Source organism: Arvicanthis niloticus, chromosome 20 (genome assembly GCF_011762505.2).
Source record: "Arvicanthis niloticus isolate mArvNil1 chromosome 20, mArvNil1.pat.X, whole genome shotgun sequence".
NCBI classification, from domain to species: Eukaryota; Metazoa; Chordata; class Mammalia; order Rodentia; family Muridae; genus Arvicanthis; species Arvicanthis niloticus.
In genome coordinates, this window is record NC_047677.1 from 28,701,883 (window position 1) to 28,717,749 (window position 15,867).

The 15,867-nt window shown below is 37.8% G+C and overlaps 1 protein-coding gene across 3 annotated transcripts in view; it reads left to right on the forward strand.

The window, feature by feature from the left end:
- Herc4 (HECT and RLD domain containing E3 ubiquitin protein ligase 4) overlaps positions 1-15,867 on the forward strand; it is a 64,396-nt gene that overhangs the window by 26,307 nt on the left and 22,222 nt on the right. For 2 of the 3 annotated variants that reach the window (XM_034524110.2, XM_034524111.2), the window contains exons 9-15: positions 3,996-4,156; positions 6,306-6,382; positions 6,679-6,803; positions 8,194-8,253; positions 8,582-8,693; positions 9,377-9,566; positions 10,934-11,106. In XM_034524110.2, the coding sequence (XP_034380001.1) occupies positions 3,996-4,156; positions 6,306-6,382; positions 6,679-6,803; positions 8,194-8,253; positions 8,582-8,693; positions 9,377-9,566; positions 10,934-11,106 (898 nt within the window). Of the gene's footprint in view, positions 1-3,995; positions 4,157-6,305; positions 6,383-6,678; positions 6,804-8,193; positions 8,254-8,581; positions 8,694-9,376; positions 9,567-10,933; positions 11,107-11,592; positions 11,697-15,867 lie in introns of all 3 variants that reach the window. The other variant, XR_013105454.1, reaches the window with a different exon arrangement.

Genomic DNA, 15,867 nt, shown 5'->3' on the forward strand with positions numbered 1-15,867 from the left:
ACACACACACACACACACACACACACTTGTAATTCTTGCATTTGGCAGGCTATAATAAGGAGAATCTGTTTTTAACAAACCACCTATTTCCCCACCCTAAGAAAAAATTCACATTTTTAAAGGATTGTATAATAAATTGTCTTAGAGTTCTAGTAGCCTGAAGTGAAATAGTTCTGAATGTCTGCTTAGCTACTGAGCAGCTGTCTCCTGGTGACTGTTTCAGTGTCTTAGAGACTATGGCATGTTTCATTGTAATGGCATCATTTTTATATTTTTATAAACACTTTTACAAGAGTGTTTTTATTTTAAAATATTTGCCAACACCACTTTCTCCTCGTACCAGCTAGCCGTCCCGATAGGTGTGTGTTATTTAGATTTGTATTTCCTCACTACTTAGTGATGCTCACCGTTCCCTTTAAAGTCTGTCTTCTTATTGACTACTACATTCTGGATGTTAATCTGTTTATTAGACACCTGATCTGAAGGGGTTTTGTTTATTTGTTTCTTTTTGTTTATTTACATCTCACAGGTTGCCTTTGTGTTAATATTTTGTGTTGTACTCATCCATACTCATCCAGAGAAACAATTATAAGTGTAGAATGGTTGAACCCACTTTAATTTTGGTTTCTTAAAGGAGCATGAGCAAATTCTGGGTGGCTGAAGAAAATTCTTTTCCCTTGCAAGTGTTAACCATTTATATATCTTCAACGAAAGTGGGCCTTCTCTGCTGCCTCACGACTTACTATGGACCCTTGTATGCTGCCTCATGAACCCTTCGTACATAAAGGAATGTTTCATTACCAGCATTCAAAAATAGTCTTTTAAAATGTTGAGCTATTCTTCTAAAACCACAGTCTGGGTGAAAGTCATCTCCGTGCAGACTGTGAAACAAGCCATGGCTGCCATTTGGCTCAGTTTTGGGCTTTGGCTTTTGATCATGTCGTTGCTTTTGAAAGACTTCTAAATGCAGTGTGTTTTCTAAACTAGTTTTGCAAGAAATGTTCTCAAACAAGTATCTAGCATTAATTTACCTTGTAGTATATATTATTGTGCATATGGATGAAAAAGTTGTTTATAACAAATGTCAATTGTGAAGGCCAGAGATGTGGCTCAGTGGGTCAGAATATTGATTGCTCTTTCAAAGGACCTGGATTTGAATCCCAGCAGTGACATTACTGTCTGTAACTCCAGTTTTAGAAGTTTGTTGCACTTTTTTTCTTCCTTGATCACTGCCCACATGTACCAGGTACACATGCAGACAAAACACAGTTATTTTAACAGTTGGGATCCTGGTGACTAGAGAAATGACTCAGCAGTTACTGGCAGCTCTTCCAGGGAACCCACCCAAGTTCTAGTCCTAGCACCCATGTTGTCTCATAGCCATCTATAACTCCAGTTCCAAAGGGATCCAACACCCTTTTCTGCCTTCTGTGGATACCAGGCATGCATGTAGTTCACAGACATGCCTACAGGCAAAACACTTGTGTATATAAAATAAAAAAGTAAAAATGTATTTAGCTGGCATGATGGCACAAACCTTTAATCCCAGTTCTTGGGAGCTAGAGGCAGGGCGATCTCTGAGTTCAAGGCTAGTCTGATCTACAAAGTGCCATGTACAGGACAGCCAAGGCTCTATTACATGAAGAAACCCTGTCTCAAAAAAGAAGCGAGAAATAAATGGGATCCTGTGCTAGGGGTTGGTGGATATCTATTATTAGTAAGTGCTTGCCTTGCTAGCACAAGGACCTGAATTCAATCCTGCATCACATATAAAATGCCAGGCATGGTAACACATGCTTGTAAGTCTGACATTGATGAGACAGAAACAATAGAATTCTTAGGGTTTGCTGACCAGCCTGTCTAGCCTAATTGGCGAGCTCCAGGCTAGTGAGAGACCCTATGTCAAAAGAGATGATACCTGAGGTCCTCTCAGTTGCATGTATACATACAAAGACAGAAGAGCCTGCTGTGTTGCCAAAGTAGACCTCAAAGCCCTTGACATAAATGGTCTTCACTTCTTTCAAATTTCCTAAAGCCGGCTGGCTAATAGTGTTTTTTAGGCACACATACAAATTTAAATTTCATGAGGTCTTACCTGTCTTTTTGTTGCTTGTGACTGTGGTATGATTGAGAAAATAACGCTCAAATGCAATGTGTTTTATCCTTTGGTCTGTTCTCTTCCAGGATTTTTTATATGTTTAGCTTTTAGATTTGGATCTTGACCCATTTGGTTTTTTTGTTTGTTTGTTTGTTTGTTTTCCAATCTGGAGGATCGAACCAGGACATCATGCATATTAGAAAAGTGCTTTGCCACTGAACTGGATTCCCAGCCTTTGTTTTTGAGACATTTCTTTTTATAGCTCAGGCTGGCTTGCTACTTGATCATGTAGCCAACTTGAACTTGAACTTGGAACAGTCTTAATGCTTGAGTCTTGAAAGTGCTAGGGTTAATTCTTGTATTCAATAAGTCAGCCAAGGTCGAACTTCATTCTTCTGTGTGTAAGCAGACAGTTTTTCCAGCATTATTTGTGTAAAAGATTTTTCTTTCTATGCTGAATGATTTTTTGATGTATTGTTGAGAAGCATTGGTCTTAAAATCTAGGATTTAATTTTGGGCCATTGATTTGAGTGCATGCACTACATACAGCTTTAGCTACTGTAACTTTGTGTCAAGTTTTAAAGTCCTTAAGTATGAGCCCACCGGTCTTGTTTTTCTGTTCTCTCCCCTCCACACTCTCCTGGCATGGCAGATCTTTGAATTGTCTAAGTTAGTCTAGCCCAGAGTTGATTAGATACTTTTAAAAGTTGTTTTAAGTCAGGCTCTCACTCTGTGTCTTTCTGTCTGTCCTGGAACTCTTTGTATTGAGTTAACCAGACCTTGGCAAAGACTTGAACCATCACACTTGGCAATTTAAGGCAGAGCCAGTACAGTGCTTACCCAGATAAGAGACAGATTCTCAGTACTTTCTACTTATCTGTTTTCCCAGAATCTTCTGTCCAGTTCTTTTTATGAAAAACTTGACCTTCTTGCTTTTTGATGACACAGTTGCTATAGATTATGTATTTTCATCACTTCTCAAAAGTGCTGCCTTATTAAACTTTTACTGATAACTTATTCATGTTCATAGGTGTATCTATGGTTTTGTTTCTGTTGTACATACCATGTATATAGTTGTCTTAATGAATTGGCTAGTATGCTAGTATAATCACTACATTTAAGTATTATGTCAGTCATAGATTTTTGTAGGTTTTTGTTTGTTTGTTTTTTAAACAGCATTTCTCCTTGTAGCTCTGGCTATCCTAGAACTCTATGTAGATCAGGCTGGCCTTAGACTCAGTCGAGATCTGTTTGTCTCTGCCTCCCATGTGCTGGCATTAAAAGTGTACATCACTGTGCCCAGCTGTTTTTGTAGGTAATCTTTATCAAATTAAACATTTTCCTTTTCATTCCTAGTTTTATTTTTTGTTTTGTTTTCAGTGTTAGTGATTGGTTCCAGGGTCTTATCTGTGATAGGCAAACACTCTGTCATTGAGGTATATACCAACCCCATTCCTAGTTGTTCTTCATGGACCTGTTGAGATGATTTGTGATTTTTATTAACTGTGTGTTTGGGGTGCATATTCCGAGGCCAGAACAGAACAGTAGGTAACCTTCTCTCTGTCACTCAGTGCTGCATTGCCCTGAAACAGGGACCCTCAGTGGGTTGGAAGTTCACCATTTCAGCAAAACTGGCTGTTGCGTAAGCTCTCAGGGTCAGGCTGTATGTCCCTGTTCCTCATGCAGGGCTTACAGTGCACAGCCATTCACACCTGGCTGTTTACTTGATGCTGGGTACTCTGATCATTAGTTTTCTGTTCTTGTGGAGCAAACACTCATATCCCTGAGCCATCTTCCCAGCTTTGGTTTATTTTTGAGAGGATAGTGTTGGTTAATTTGTAGTTAAATTCTTTGGAATTTAACCTTAAGTCAGAAGTTTTCTATCATTTTATTCTAGGCAGCATACCTCTGCATTTGTTCCTTCTTCAGGACGAATTTACTCCTTCGGTCTTGGTGGTAACGGGCAGTTGGGAACTGGTTCAACAAGCAACAGAAAAAGCCCTTTCACTGTAAAAGGAAATTGGTTTTCTTATAATGGACAATGTCCACAAGATATTGGTAAGTGCTACTGTATTTCACATGTGCTACATATATTACAGTTCTTATTAAAATGTTGGTCTTCTTTGTTTACAAGAACTGTGAGATGCTTTGTTAGTAAAGTAACAAATTACAAGTATGGTGCTAACAGGAGGCACATTGAGTTTATCCAGCCTGGGCTTATGGTAAGACCCCAAGTGCATGTGTTTATGTTGTATATATCTACATCTCTATGTGCAGAGAAATTTTGGATAAAATCATAAAAATGTTTTTGTGGGTGGGTCATTCAGAAACTAGGACACCAGTGAAATGGGTGATTTGAACTGATGTCAGTACATAAAACAAGATTTCCTAGTTGAATTGTTTTAAATTAAGTAGTTGTGTAATCACATTGTTTTTAGCCACTTTCTGGACCTCTTTTCAGTTTGCAAAACTAAAATTGTGTAGCCATGTAAGCAAGCATTCTGGATAGTTTTGTGTCGCCTTGGCACAAGCTAGAGCCATCGAAGAGGGAAGAGCCTCTGTGAGATACAAGTCCTTAAGGCCATTTTCTTAATTAGTGTTCAGTGGTGGGAGGGCCCAGCCCATGGTGGGTGTTGCCATCCCTGGGCTGATGGTCTTGGGTTCCATGAGAAAGCTGGCTGAGCAGGGTGAGAAAGGATCTACTACTGAGGTACATCTTGTGATTTTTGAAAAGAAAACCTTTTCTGAACTCTTAAATCATCGTGGTCTAAGCCAGATGAAACTTATTTTACTGCGGTTACAGAGACCAGTGTACTGTCCTGCCTCAGCAGCTGAGAGCACTTGATGCTTTGCTAGAGGACCCAGGTTCAGTCCTCAGCACCCATGTCTGCTGCTGTACTCCAGCTTCAAGAAGCCTGATGGCCTTCTCCTCTTCACAGAAGCACCACACACTACACACATGGGGGACACACACAGATGCACACAAAAATTCAAACTAAATATTTAAGTCAGTGGTGGTGGCTCACACCTTTAGTCTCTGAACTCAGGAAGCAGAGGCAGACAGATGGATCTCTGAGTACAGATTGAGTTCCATGACAGCTAGGGCTACACAGAGAAACTCTGTCTTGAAAAACCAAAAAAAAAAAAGAAAGAAAATGACAACAACAAAACTGTAAATATTAAAATTGTATTTTACTATTACATATCTGATTATTTACTGAGTTTTTTTTTTTAAAAAACGTTTTTCTTAGTTGTAAGGGAGTAATCAAGGGAATTAAGACAATTTTTCTTTCTTTGAAAAAGTTCATATTTTTGTAGCAGCCACAGGTAATAATAATACCAAGGTTTAAAAGCCAAAAAGTCAAGCCAAGCATGCTTGCATACACCAGTATACAGTGGAGGCCAGACAGTATAAATGAGAGCCAGAGGCAGGTGAATCTCTTGAGAGTTGAGGCCAGCCTGGTCTACGAAGCCAGTTCCAAGACAGCCAGGGCTACGTGTTATAAAGTATTTACTCAATTATTTGAATTCTTCCATGTTCTTTTTAAAAATGAATTTTTCTGTTTGCTGTTGGGTTTGAGGTGTAGTCAGTCTTGATGTGTAACCCAGGCTGGCCTCAGACTCTGCAGTTCTCTTTCTGCCTATCAAATGCTGGGATTGAAGGTGTGCCCATTTTATATTTATTTTCTTTTATCTTTTATAATAGTAATTATTTTTATACTATGTTTAAACCAAAATATGAGATACAGATTAGAAAACAGTATTGTGTGTGGGTTAGAATGTTTCTCATATTTGGCTCTCTCCACAAGGAACCTTCCAGAGGGGTACCTGAGCCATTTCTGAATTAGCTTCATTCACTGTCAGGTCTGCTTTGAAGGGTCAGGGCAGCTAAAGTCATCTGGAGGTCCACAGCTCTAAACGTTAACATTACAGAGCCCTCAGCCTCAAGCTTCTGTGGGAGAGCAAAGGCTTGCAAACTTGTCTGATGGGGCTTAGGCTTGTGGAACCGTTTCCTGTTCACCATTTGCTCAGGCTCATCCTGAGGAATCAGGTTCTTTATTCTACCTATTTCTTGTCACAGAGTCCTGGAATGAAGGGAAGGGAGCCTGATTAGATTATCCAGACAAACCCTATGGCAAATTTGATATTCTAGAAAATGGAATATGAATCTTAGAATCTAATGTTTTACATATTATTTTTATTGTAGGTTCTGAAGACTATTTCTGTGTCAAAAGAATTTTCTCAGGTGGAGATCAAAGCTTTTCACATTACTCTAGCCCTCAGGTACTAATATAATCATATAAATAATTAGTTAGCTTCAAATAAGTTGGAGTAATTTTAGAAATTTATCTCCCTTTTTTATGTGTTATAAGTTAATTGTCTAAATTTTTTTTCCTGCTCAAATCTACAAAATAATTTTGTCCCCAAAGCTATCTGATAAGTTTTTGTTTCTGGTATTTAGGAGAAATTGACTTCTGTCTTTAACAAAAACAAATAGATGATAAATAATGCTGTTTTTTAGCTTTGTGTTGTAAGTACCGTCGTTTCCTCTGACTGATCTCTGTAATGTTAACGTTTAGAGCTGTGGACCTCCAGATGACTTTAGATGCCCTGACCCTTCAAAGCAGATCTGGACAGTGAATGAAGCTCTGATTCAGAAATGGCTCAGCTACCCCTCTGGAAGGTTCCCTGTGGAGATAGCCAAGTATGGGAAACATTCTACTCATACACACACAGCCTTGTGAAGAATTTCCATTTAAATATTTCATTGACTGTCATTTTCTTGGTGGCTTATATATAAAAATTTAAGTACTTGGAGTTTCTATGTTTTTAAGATCTTATTGAAAAGCTCCGCTTTGTTCAGACAGGTAAAACTGACTGATGACACGACACAGTGTGAAGCAGCGATGTCCAGATTCTCTTTAAACTGTGTTCCTTTGTAGTCTTAATGCTTTTTAAAAATTTATATATGTATTGCATGTATGTATGTAGGTGCACACATGCTGTTGTACACATGTGGCTGTCAGAAGACAACTTGGAAAAGTTAATTCTCTTCTACTTATATAAAGATTATTTGAAGATGGGGCCTGGTTTGGTGGTGCATGCCTTTAATCCCAGCACTTAGGAGTCAGAGCCAGGTGGTTCTTGATAAGTTCAGGGCCAACTCTGTCTGCATAGCAAATTCTAGGCTAGGGAAGGCTACAGAGTGAGACTTTGTCGGATGGATGGATGGATGGATGGATGGATGGATGGATGTTTGTTTGTTCTTAATTTCCTTGACTTTTCCTTTTGTGGTGGAGAGACTTTTGGGTGTGTGCACATACACCTGTAGATGTGCATTTACTTGTTCTGTGTACATGTGAAAATGGTGGGTCTAAGCTGAATGTTCCATCGCTCAGCACTTTAGTTTTTGAGAGATGATCTTGGGCTCGCAGCTCTGGGATTCCCTTGTCTTCAGCTCCCCCACCACCACCACTGAAGTTACATGTACATCCCACACCCAGCTTTTTTTGTGGGTACTTGGGAATCCAAGGTCATTTCTTTATGCTCGTGCTCCAGACTTTACCAACTGAGCCGACTTGGTGGCTGCTGAAGGTGAATACATTTAAGCTTAAGTCAGACAGTTAATACCTTTCTCTAGTATTGTATTATATTTAATTTTTTAATTGTGTTTACTATACTTATTATATTTATTTTTAATTATTGTTTATTTAATTTTTAAGACTAGGTTCTTTACTAAACCTGGAGATTGCTAGACTCCAAGGCTGGTGGGCCTTGGGGATCTTCTTGTCTCTGCTTCCCCAGCTCTGGTATTATAAGCTCACACTGCCACTCATAGGTTATAGGGGATTGAGTTTGAGTCCTGCTTAAGAGCAAGCAGTCATACAGTCATCTCTGGCCCCATTTTTTTTTTTTAATAGCATAGTCATAACTGTGTAGCCTAGGCTGACCTCAAGCTGTACATTGTCCTGTTTTGGCTTATCAAATGATCAGATTCTGCTCATGTGCCACCATATCCAGGTCTAAATTGTCGTTTAAATTTTTATTAAAAACCAAAGGCAAAAAGTTATATGTCTCATTTATTTTATTTTTAGTGAGATAGATGGAACATTTTCTTCATCTGGTTGCCTAAATGGAAGTTTTTTGGCTGTTAGGTAAGTGGCAATTCCTTGATTGACTGAACCTTTCAGATGAATTGAGTGGTGTATTAGAGAACTGACTAATTACTATAGACTTGTAACAGTTGGCGAGTTGGTACATCTGTACAGTGTGCTTTGATGAGACAACCCCTCATTGCCCTCTTGTACCTCCTCCTCACTCAGCCTCTCTACTTTCATGTCCTTTTGTGTCTGTGTGATGCCAACTGAGTTTATTAAGTTACTTGTATGAGCAGACATGGGGGTTTACTCACTGGAGCCTGGACAACTACTGAGTAGCTATAACACTGAAGAATGTGACTCTCCCTCTTTTTTTCTTTTTTAGCAATGATGATCACTATAGAACAGGTACCAGATTTTCAGGGGTTGATATGAATGCTGCTCGACTCTTATTCCACAAACTTATACAACCTGATCATCCTCAGATATCTCAGCAGGTTTGTTTTTAAATGATTATATATTTACTATTTAGCTGCTAGATTTTTACAGGATGTGTTATGTTTACAACCTAATTAAACTTGTGTTTCATGGACTTACTTTATACCTCATGAAAAATTTTACTTTATACCTCATAAAAAAATTTAGTGCCAGTTATGATGGCACACGCCTTTAATGCCAGTACTCAGGAGGTAGAAGCAGATGGATCTCTCTGAGTTCAAGGCCAGCCTGGGCTATCGAGTAAGCTCCAGGACAGCCAGGACTACACAGGAAAACACTGTCTCAAAAACAACAAAACCAAATAAAAGTAAAAGTTTTATTTTAAAGCATCTGTAGTTTAGATATTAAAGAGGCATAAATCTTTTCAGATGTTTGTAGCAGACTCTAAATACTTCCCTGATTTGGGTAAGTCTGTTAATAGCTATATTAGTCACTGTTATAGAGTTTAAATGGATATTGTAATAAAGTTTTTTTGAAATTTCTTCACAATGCTTAGACAATAGTTTTTATTGCACTCGTCATTTCATGTTTGTTGTAGTTCTTGATTTCTTTTTTTTTCTCTTTTATGCATGCATATGTACGAGAGTGTGTGTGAGTGTGTGCGTGCGCATGTGCGCGCGCATCTCTCTGCGAAGTACATTCATTTTAAATGAAGTAGGTTTTGCTTTTTGTCAAAATATAGGTGGCAGCTAGTTTGGAAAAGAATCTAATCCCTAAACTGACTAGTTCCTTACCTGACGTTGAAGCTCTGAGGTTTTACCTTACCCTGCCAGAGTGTCCCCTGATGAGTGACTGCAACAATTTCACAACAATAGCAATCCCCTTTGGTACAGCTCTGGTGAACCTAGAAAAGGCACCACTCAGAGTACTGGGTAAGAATTTTAGTAGTTTTCTTCTGAAAAGTTTTCTCTTTAAATAAAAGTGTTATTTAATGAGCTCTCTCTCTCTCTCTCTCTCTCTCTCTCTCTCTCTCTCTCTCTCTCTCTCTTCTGTTTGAAATGTTTCTGCCTTGCTTATTTGATACTGTTCTTGATGGAAAAGAGTTTTCTCTTTTATTGGGTATTTGATTCTAATTGTCAAGAGTTGCTGAAGGCAAATCATGTTAAATACAGTTTTAATCCAATATAACACAGAGATAGTATTGAGAAAAAATTGAAAACTTACTTACCCATATTTTTCTCCCTCATTGCCTTAAGTGATTTAGCTGTTAAAGAACTAAGATGAGCCATTGAAACTGAACCACATTGGTTTCAATCATCCTTGAGCCCAGTATCAACCTCCTTCCTTTTAGTTCCTTCCCTTCTAATTAATTGCCTTTTGTTTGATTTGGATCTCTGCTTATTCACAAGATTCCTGAATTCACAGTTCAGTCTCTATTGCTCTGGGTTTTGAGCTAACTTCGTTTACCTTAGTCCTTCTAATCGTGTGGACTCATCTCTAACTCCTGGCCTTTATACTTGGCTTGCTATGGTCAGTCCAGTGTGTTGCTTTCTCAGAGTGTGTGTTAGGTACATGGAACTGAAATATATTGAAGTAATAAAATCACACAAGAACTTCAAGGATGAGAGTGAGTGAAAAAAAGCAGTAAGTGAGGGATAGGACGCTGGGACTGAAGGAGTGAGCCAGTACGGAAGAATAAAGCCACATGCTGCTCCTGGTGTAGATGGTTTCATTGACTCTGGTAGCTGTAGTTAGTAACTATAAATAAAAAACAGGAATAAGACAGTACAGGTTACAGCTACATCAGCTTTCTATTTTTGATTCCCAGAGTTCTTCAGATCTGTAAATATATTACTTCACAATATTTCAGTTTTATATATAAAGTTGAAAAATAAAACCTAGATTTTTAAATATTTGAACAGTACGATTTTAAGGTATATTTTGTTGAAAAATCTGATTGCTAAAACAGCTTAATAACTGGCTTTTATATTAAGTGTAGTGATGATTTTAACTATAATTTATAAATTTGAATATAATTAATGATACCAAGAATGTGAATTTCATAGGCCTTTCATATGGTGTTTTTACTTGAAAGATTTTTAAGAACAATATCCTTTATCTTGGTAGTGAGGAAAGTTATCTATAAGCCCTAGAGATGTTATATAAAGTATTGCTATGTCATCTTCCTGAAGTGGTCAAAGGGTTAAAAAAACACTGCTCTAGAAGAAAAGTTAGTATGTTTTTTTTAATTCTGATTTTTTTTTATCATTTTATTTGCATGTTCACCCTTTAATAACAGAAAACTGGTGGTCAGTACTTGAACCTCCACTATTCCTCAAGATAGTAGGACTTTTTAAGGAAGTTGTGGTCCATCTTTTGAAACTCTACAAGATCGGCATTCCCCCTTCTGAAAGAAGAATTTTCAACAGTTTTCTTCATACCGCATTAAAGGTTTTAGAAATATTACATAGGGTATGTCCGTTAGTCCTTTATTTCTTTCTCTCCCCATCCTACTAACACATCGATAATGTTCATTTTAACATTAATACTAGAATGGCATAAAATATATAGTAAAGAATTGTGGAAGTTTCTCATTTCTTTGCAAGAATCAATATATCTATACTTGGTAGCTTTGGATTTAGTTGTCTTTGTTAGGCATCTGTAGCCTACAATTGGGCAGAACAATAGCATATTAATGAATTAGAATTCTTATATTTTCTTGTAAAGAACCTAATGTGTTAATTTAATGATACATTATTTTTAGTTATAAGTGGTTATCATATAAAAGTGACTGGGCCCTTGTAATTATGAACATTTAAACTTCTATTCTTTTGGTATCAGGTACTAATGGCCTCAATCAAAGTAGAATGTTTCATTTGAAACAAATGACTAATTTGAAAATGAAACTATATATAATTCATTAATTTGCCTATTGTTCTTTCCTGCCCTTTTTCCCAGTGTAAGAAATAGTACACTTTACACTGTAGAAGTGCAAAGTTACATGAAGAAATAGAATCTCAGCTGTCTGATTAAAGATGGATTTGAGTCATCCCTGACAGTTGGTAGGTATATCTCTGTTGTGCCATTTGGTATTCGTGAGTTGCTACTTAAATGAGACATGACCTAAGGGAGAAGCATGTGTTCATAGTCCATAATAGACTGAAGACCCCATGTGAATGCAGTCTTTCCATAACGACTTTTTACACTTTCAGATGGTTGCCAAAGTAAGCACTGAAGGGAGTAAAGGAAGTAGATCTTCTGGACTAAGACGCCCCGGGGACCATTTACTTTACTTTTTTTAGTGAAGCTCCTGGGTCTTTTTCTCCACTACTTAACTTCCTGAATTGTTTTCCTTTTGTATTTAGTACGTCCAAGATTCTTGGGCAGTTAATTTCTCTTCTCATTTTATGATTAAAGAGATGAAGCAATTTCTTTCCAAGAAACAGGTCATTCCCCAGAACAAGACTTTCTTGCAACATATCAGGGCCTGGGCGTACCATACTGCAGTTGTGAAGATCTTCTGATGTTATAGCAGGGGTCTCTTTCTCTCTGCCTTTCCATATACTTTTGCCTAGGATTCAAGTGATTAATTGATTTGCTTTTTGTTTCTCGGATGAACTTTTCCCTACTATTTTATAGCCATCCTTCTTCAGCTGGACCTTACTTCTACACAGTCCCACTTTTGACTCCTTGACTGCTTATCCTCTTAAAGAACACTGCTTCTCTTTAGCCCTGTCTGTTCTCTCCGGAGAAAGGGATGCCTGTAGTTCCAGCAATCTGGAATCTGGAGTGGGAGGATCACCAAAGTGCCAGGCTGTTGTGAACTACAGAGAATAACCCTGTCTCAAAGAAAGGGGCGGGAAGAAGGACTTTCAGAATCCTAGCTAAGACTGAATAACTGACTTGCCAGCTCAGAAACCTCGGTCTCTACTGGGAGCTCTATTAAGATTCCTTTTTCATCTTTTAAGATTAAAGATTTAGAATTAGGTAATACTAGAGTTTATAAAACAGAATATATGCTCCTCAAAGATTTTGGTTTTTTTGTGTCTTTTGCCCCCTTTTTCTCTGGGTCTGTGGATTGAACTGCACATGTTATAGTCTAACACTTAGGTTCTGGGGATAGGGTTTTGTGTTATATAGGCCCGGCAGGCCTTAAAGATCACAATCCTCCTGCTTCAGCCTCCTGGATCCTGGGGTTGCAGTCAGTCTCTACCAAGCTTGGCTACAGAGACCTTTTAGATGGAGCTGTGCCAAGTGCTAGGATTTGCCTTCTTGTTAGTTCAAGGTTGAGATGGTGGTGATGTCTTTTAACATCTATTGTTTGCCAACAGTATTAGAAATGTCTATATATAATACGTGAGCACTGTGTATATAGTATTAATTTTACAAAAGATTTTTCTTAAAATATACTTTCAGAGTTGGTATTTTCCATTTTTGTAAATATAGAAACTGACCCTTTCCCACACCCCCCAAAACCAACAACAACAAAAAAAGTTACTTTGCCAGTGGTAGTGGTGTTGGTACATGCTTTAATCCCAGCACTCAGGACTCAAGACAGGTGAATCTGAGTTTGAGGCCAACCTGGTCTACACATTGAGTTCCAGGACAGCCAGAGTTACACAGAGAAACCTTGTCTAGAAAAACAAAATCAATCAATCAATCAATCAAACAAACAAACAAACAAAAAACACAAAAGCAACTCAGCATTGACCATAGTAAGAGAGCTTGGATCTGCTTCCCAAGCCCCTGCTGTTTTTCTTTCACATTAGTAAGTATGTATGTTAACATGTAGTTGGGGGCTGGAGAACCCACACATCAAGTGGCTCACAACCTCCTACAACTCCAGGTCCAAGGGATTCTAACAACCCAAGCCTCTGTGGGAACCTATACAGTGTGTACACACACAGCTTTAGAGTGGGCTTTCTTTTAATGCCTTTAGATATGGAAACTTAAAATTCTGTAAAGTGCACTATGTCCACTATGTTGGGTTTCATATGTTATTTATTTATTTGTGTGTGTGTTTGTGTGTGTGTGTGTGTGTGTTTGTTAGTGTTACTAAGGATTGGGCTCAGGGCTTCTTTAATCATTGAACTATGTCTCTTGTCCATATCAGTACTGTGCTTGGACTAGAAATGAAAAGAACACACTTAAATCTCTTACGATATTTCCTGTCAGTGTGATTTTGAATAAGGGCTTTCTTTATCATATGCAAATGAGTAGTTACCAATAAAATATCACCATGATAGTTTCTCAAGATTGGTATATTGTTTCAATCACATAACATACATTTATTTATTTATTTATTCATTCATTCATTTATGGCTTATAAAGACAAAATTTCTCTGTATAGCTCTGGCTGTCCTATAACTCTCTCTGTAGATCAGGCTGGCCTCAAACTCACCAGAGATCCACTTGCCTCTGCCTCCTAAGTGCTGGGATTAAAGGCATGTGCTACCACTGCTGGCTAAATTATATAACTTTTAAATACTATTTTTGTATGTATGTGTTGAATGCGTGTGTTCTACCATGTATTGAACACTGGCTGTCTGGCTTGATGACAAGTGCCTTTATGTGCTAAGCTGTCTTGCTCCTAAGTTATGTAGTTTATAAGTTGTTATACATTCTGAAGGCAGAGATTTCATAATTAGACTATTTGAATGGGGAAAAACACTAATTTATTGGGTTAGACAGAAAATAGGTTCTTATTTGAAGTTGTTATATTTGAAAGCAGAATGACAGTGGAATGGATTTCCTGTTTTTTTCGTTTTGCAGGGGTTTTCCTCTGACCTCCATGTGCATGCTTATGGCAGGCATGTGTACTTGATGAGTGTGCATGGGCACACACACCCACGTACCCACCCACCCTCACACACATGCACATGCACACAAGTAAATTTAAAAAAAAAAAAATTAAAGATGCTATGTGTGATAGCTGTGCACTCATTCTTACTTTCTTCTCAGCGATTAACAATTAGGGGAGGTTTCCTCAGTTTACTTCTTGACCTAACCTAGGAACAGGGAAACCTAGAGCAAGAAAACTATATTTTGTGTTCACTGTTCATTGCAGGATGTGCTTGTTCCTCCCATATGTCATGTCCTTTGGAAAACTTTCTAAATGGAAAATATTTTCAATGCTCTAAATGGCATCATGGAAAATACCTTTGATGCCTGCTGTCAGGAATGGGTCTATAATCAGAAAAGTAAGTTCACTGGGTAGTAATTGGGTTATTTTTGAAGTCGTACATAGTACATTGTAGCAGTACTGGTGTGCTAAAAGGAACAGGCTTACTTGGTATGTCTAGCTACTAGTGGCTGTGTGTATTATACTGGTTTTCAAACATTTGAGGTCAGGGCAAGGAACCTTCAAACTGAATGGATAGAACATAGACTTATTCACCATGATTACCCCTTAACCAAATACTGAATTATAATATGAAATAAAAACATTGTAATCAGAATTTATACATTTTATTTTGAACATTTTTAGTAAAAAATTATATGCAGATTTTTTGAACGTTATATGATTTCCATTTTTCTTTGTAAATATTTGTCTACTGTATGCTTGTTATTATATTTAGGTTCTAGAGATTTAGTGATAAGGAAGTTATATGATTTCCCCCTTCTTTAGGTGGTCATCTAGAAAGATTATGTCTGTACAAATAAGTGAAAATTTATACTAACATAAATGTTAGATAAAGAACAATATAATGTCCTCATGGAGGGATTAAAGAAGGCCTCTTAGAGAACAGTCAGCTACATTGTAAGATGGCGTGTAAATGTACATACCATATAGAAAGATAGGGGGTGTGTCTATGTGAGCGCGTTTGCAAGTTTATGTGCAGTTGTTTTGAATTACTCTTATGAGCCAGTCATGGTTCACAGGCCTTTAATCCCAGCACTTGGGAGGCAGAGGCAGGCGGATTTCTGAGTTCGAGGCCAGCCTGGTCTACAGAGTGAGTTCCAGGACAGCCAAGGCTATACAGAGAAACCCTGTCTCGAAAAACCAAAATAAAAAAATAAATAAATAAATAAAAATAAAAGGAAAGGAAAGGAAAGGAAAGAGAGAAAAATGTTGTGAGCTTGGTCTAATGCCAGCTACTGGGGTAGCTAAGATCAGATTGTGAGTTGAAGACCATCCTCGGTTACACACACAGACCTTATTATTTTTTGTTATAAATACGACTGTTTGAGAAAAGGTCATTGTGAAGTTTTTGGGTGCATATGTGATATTGT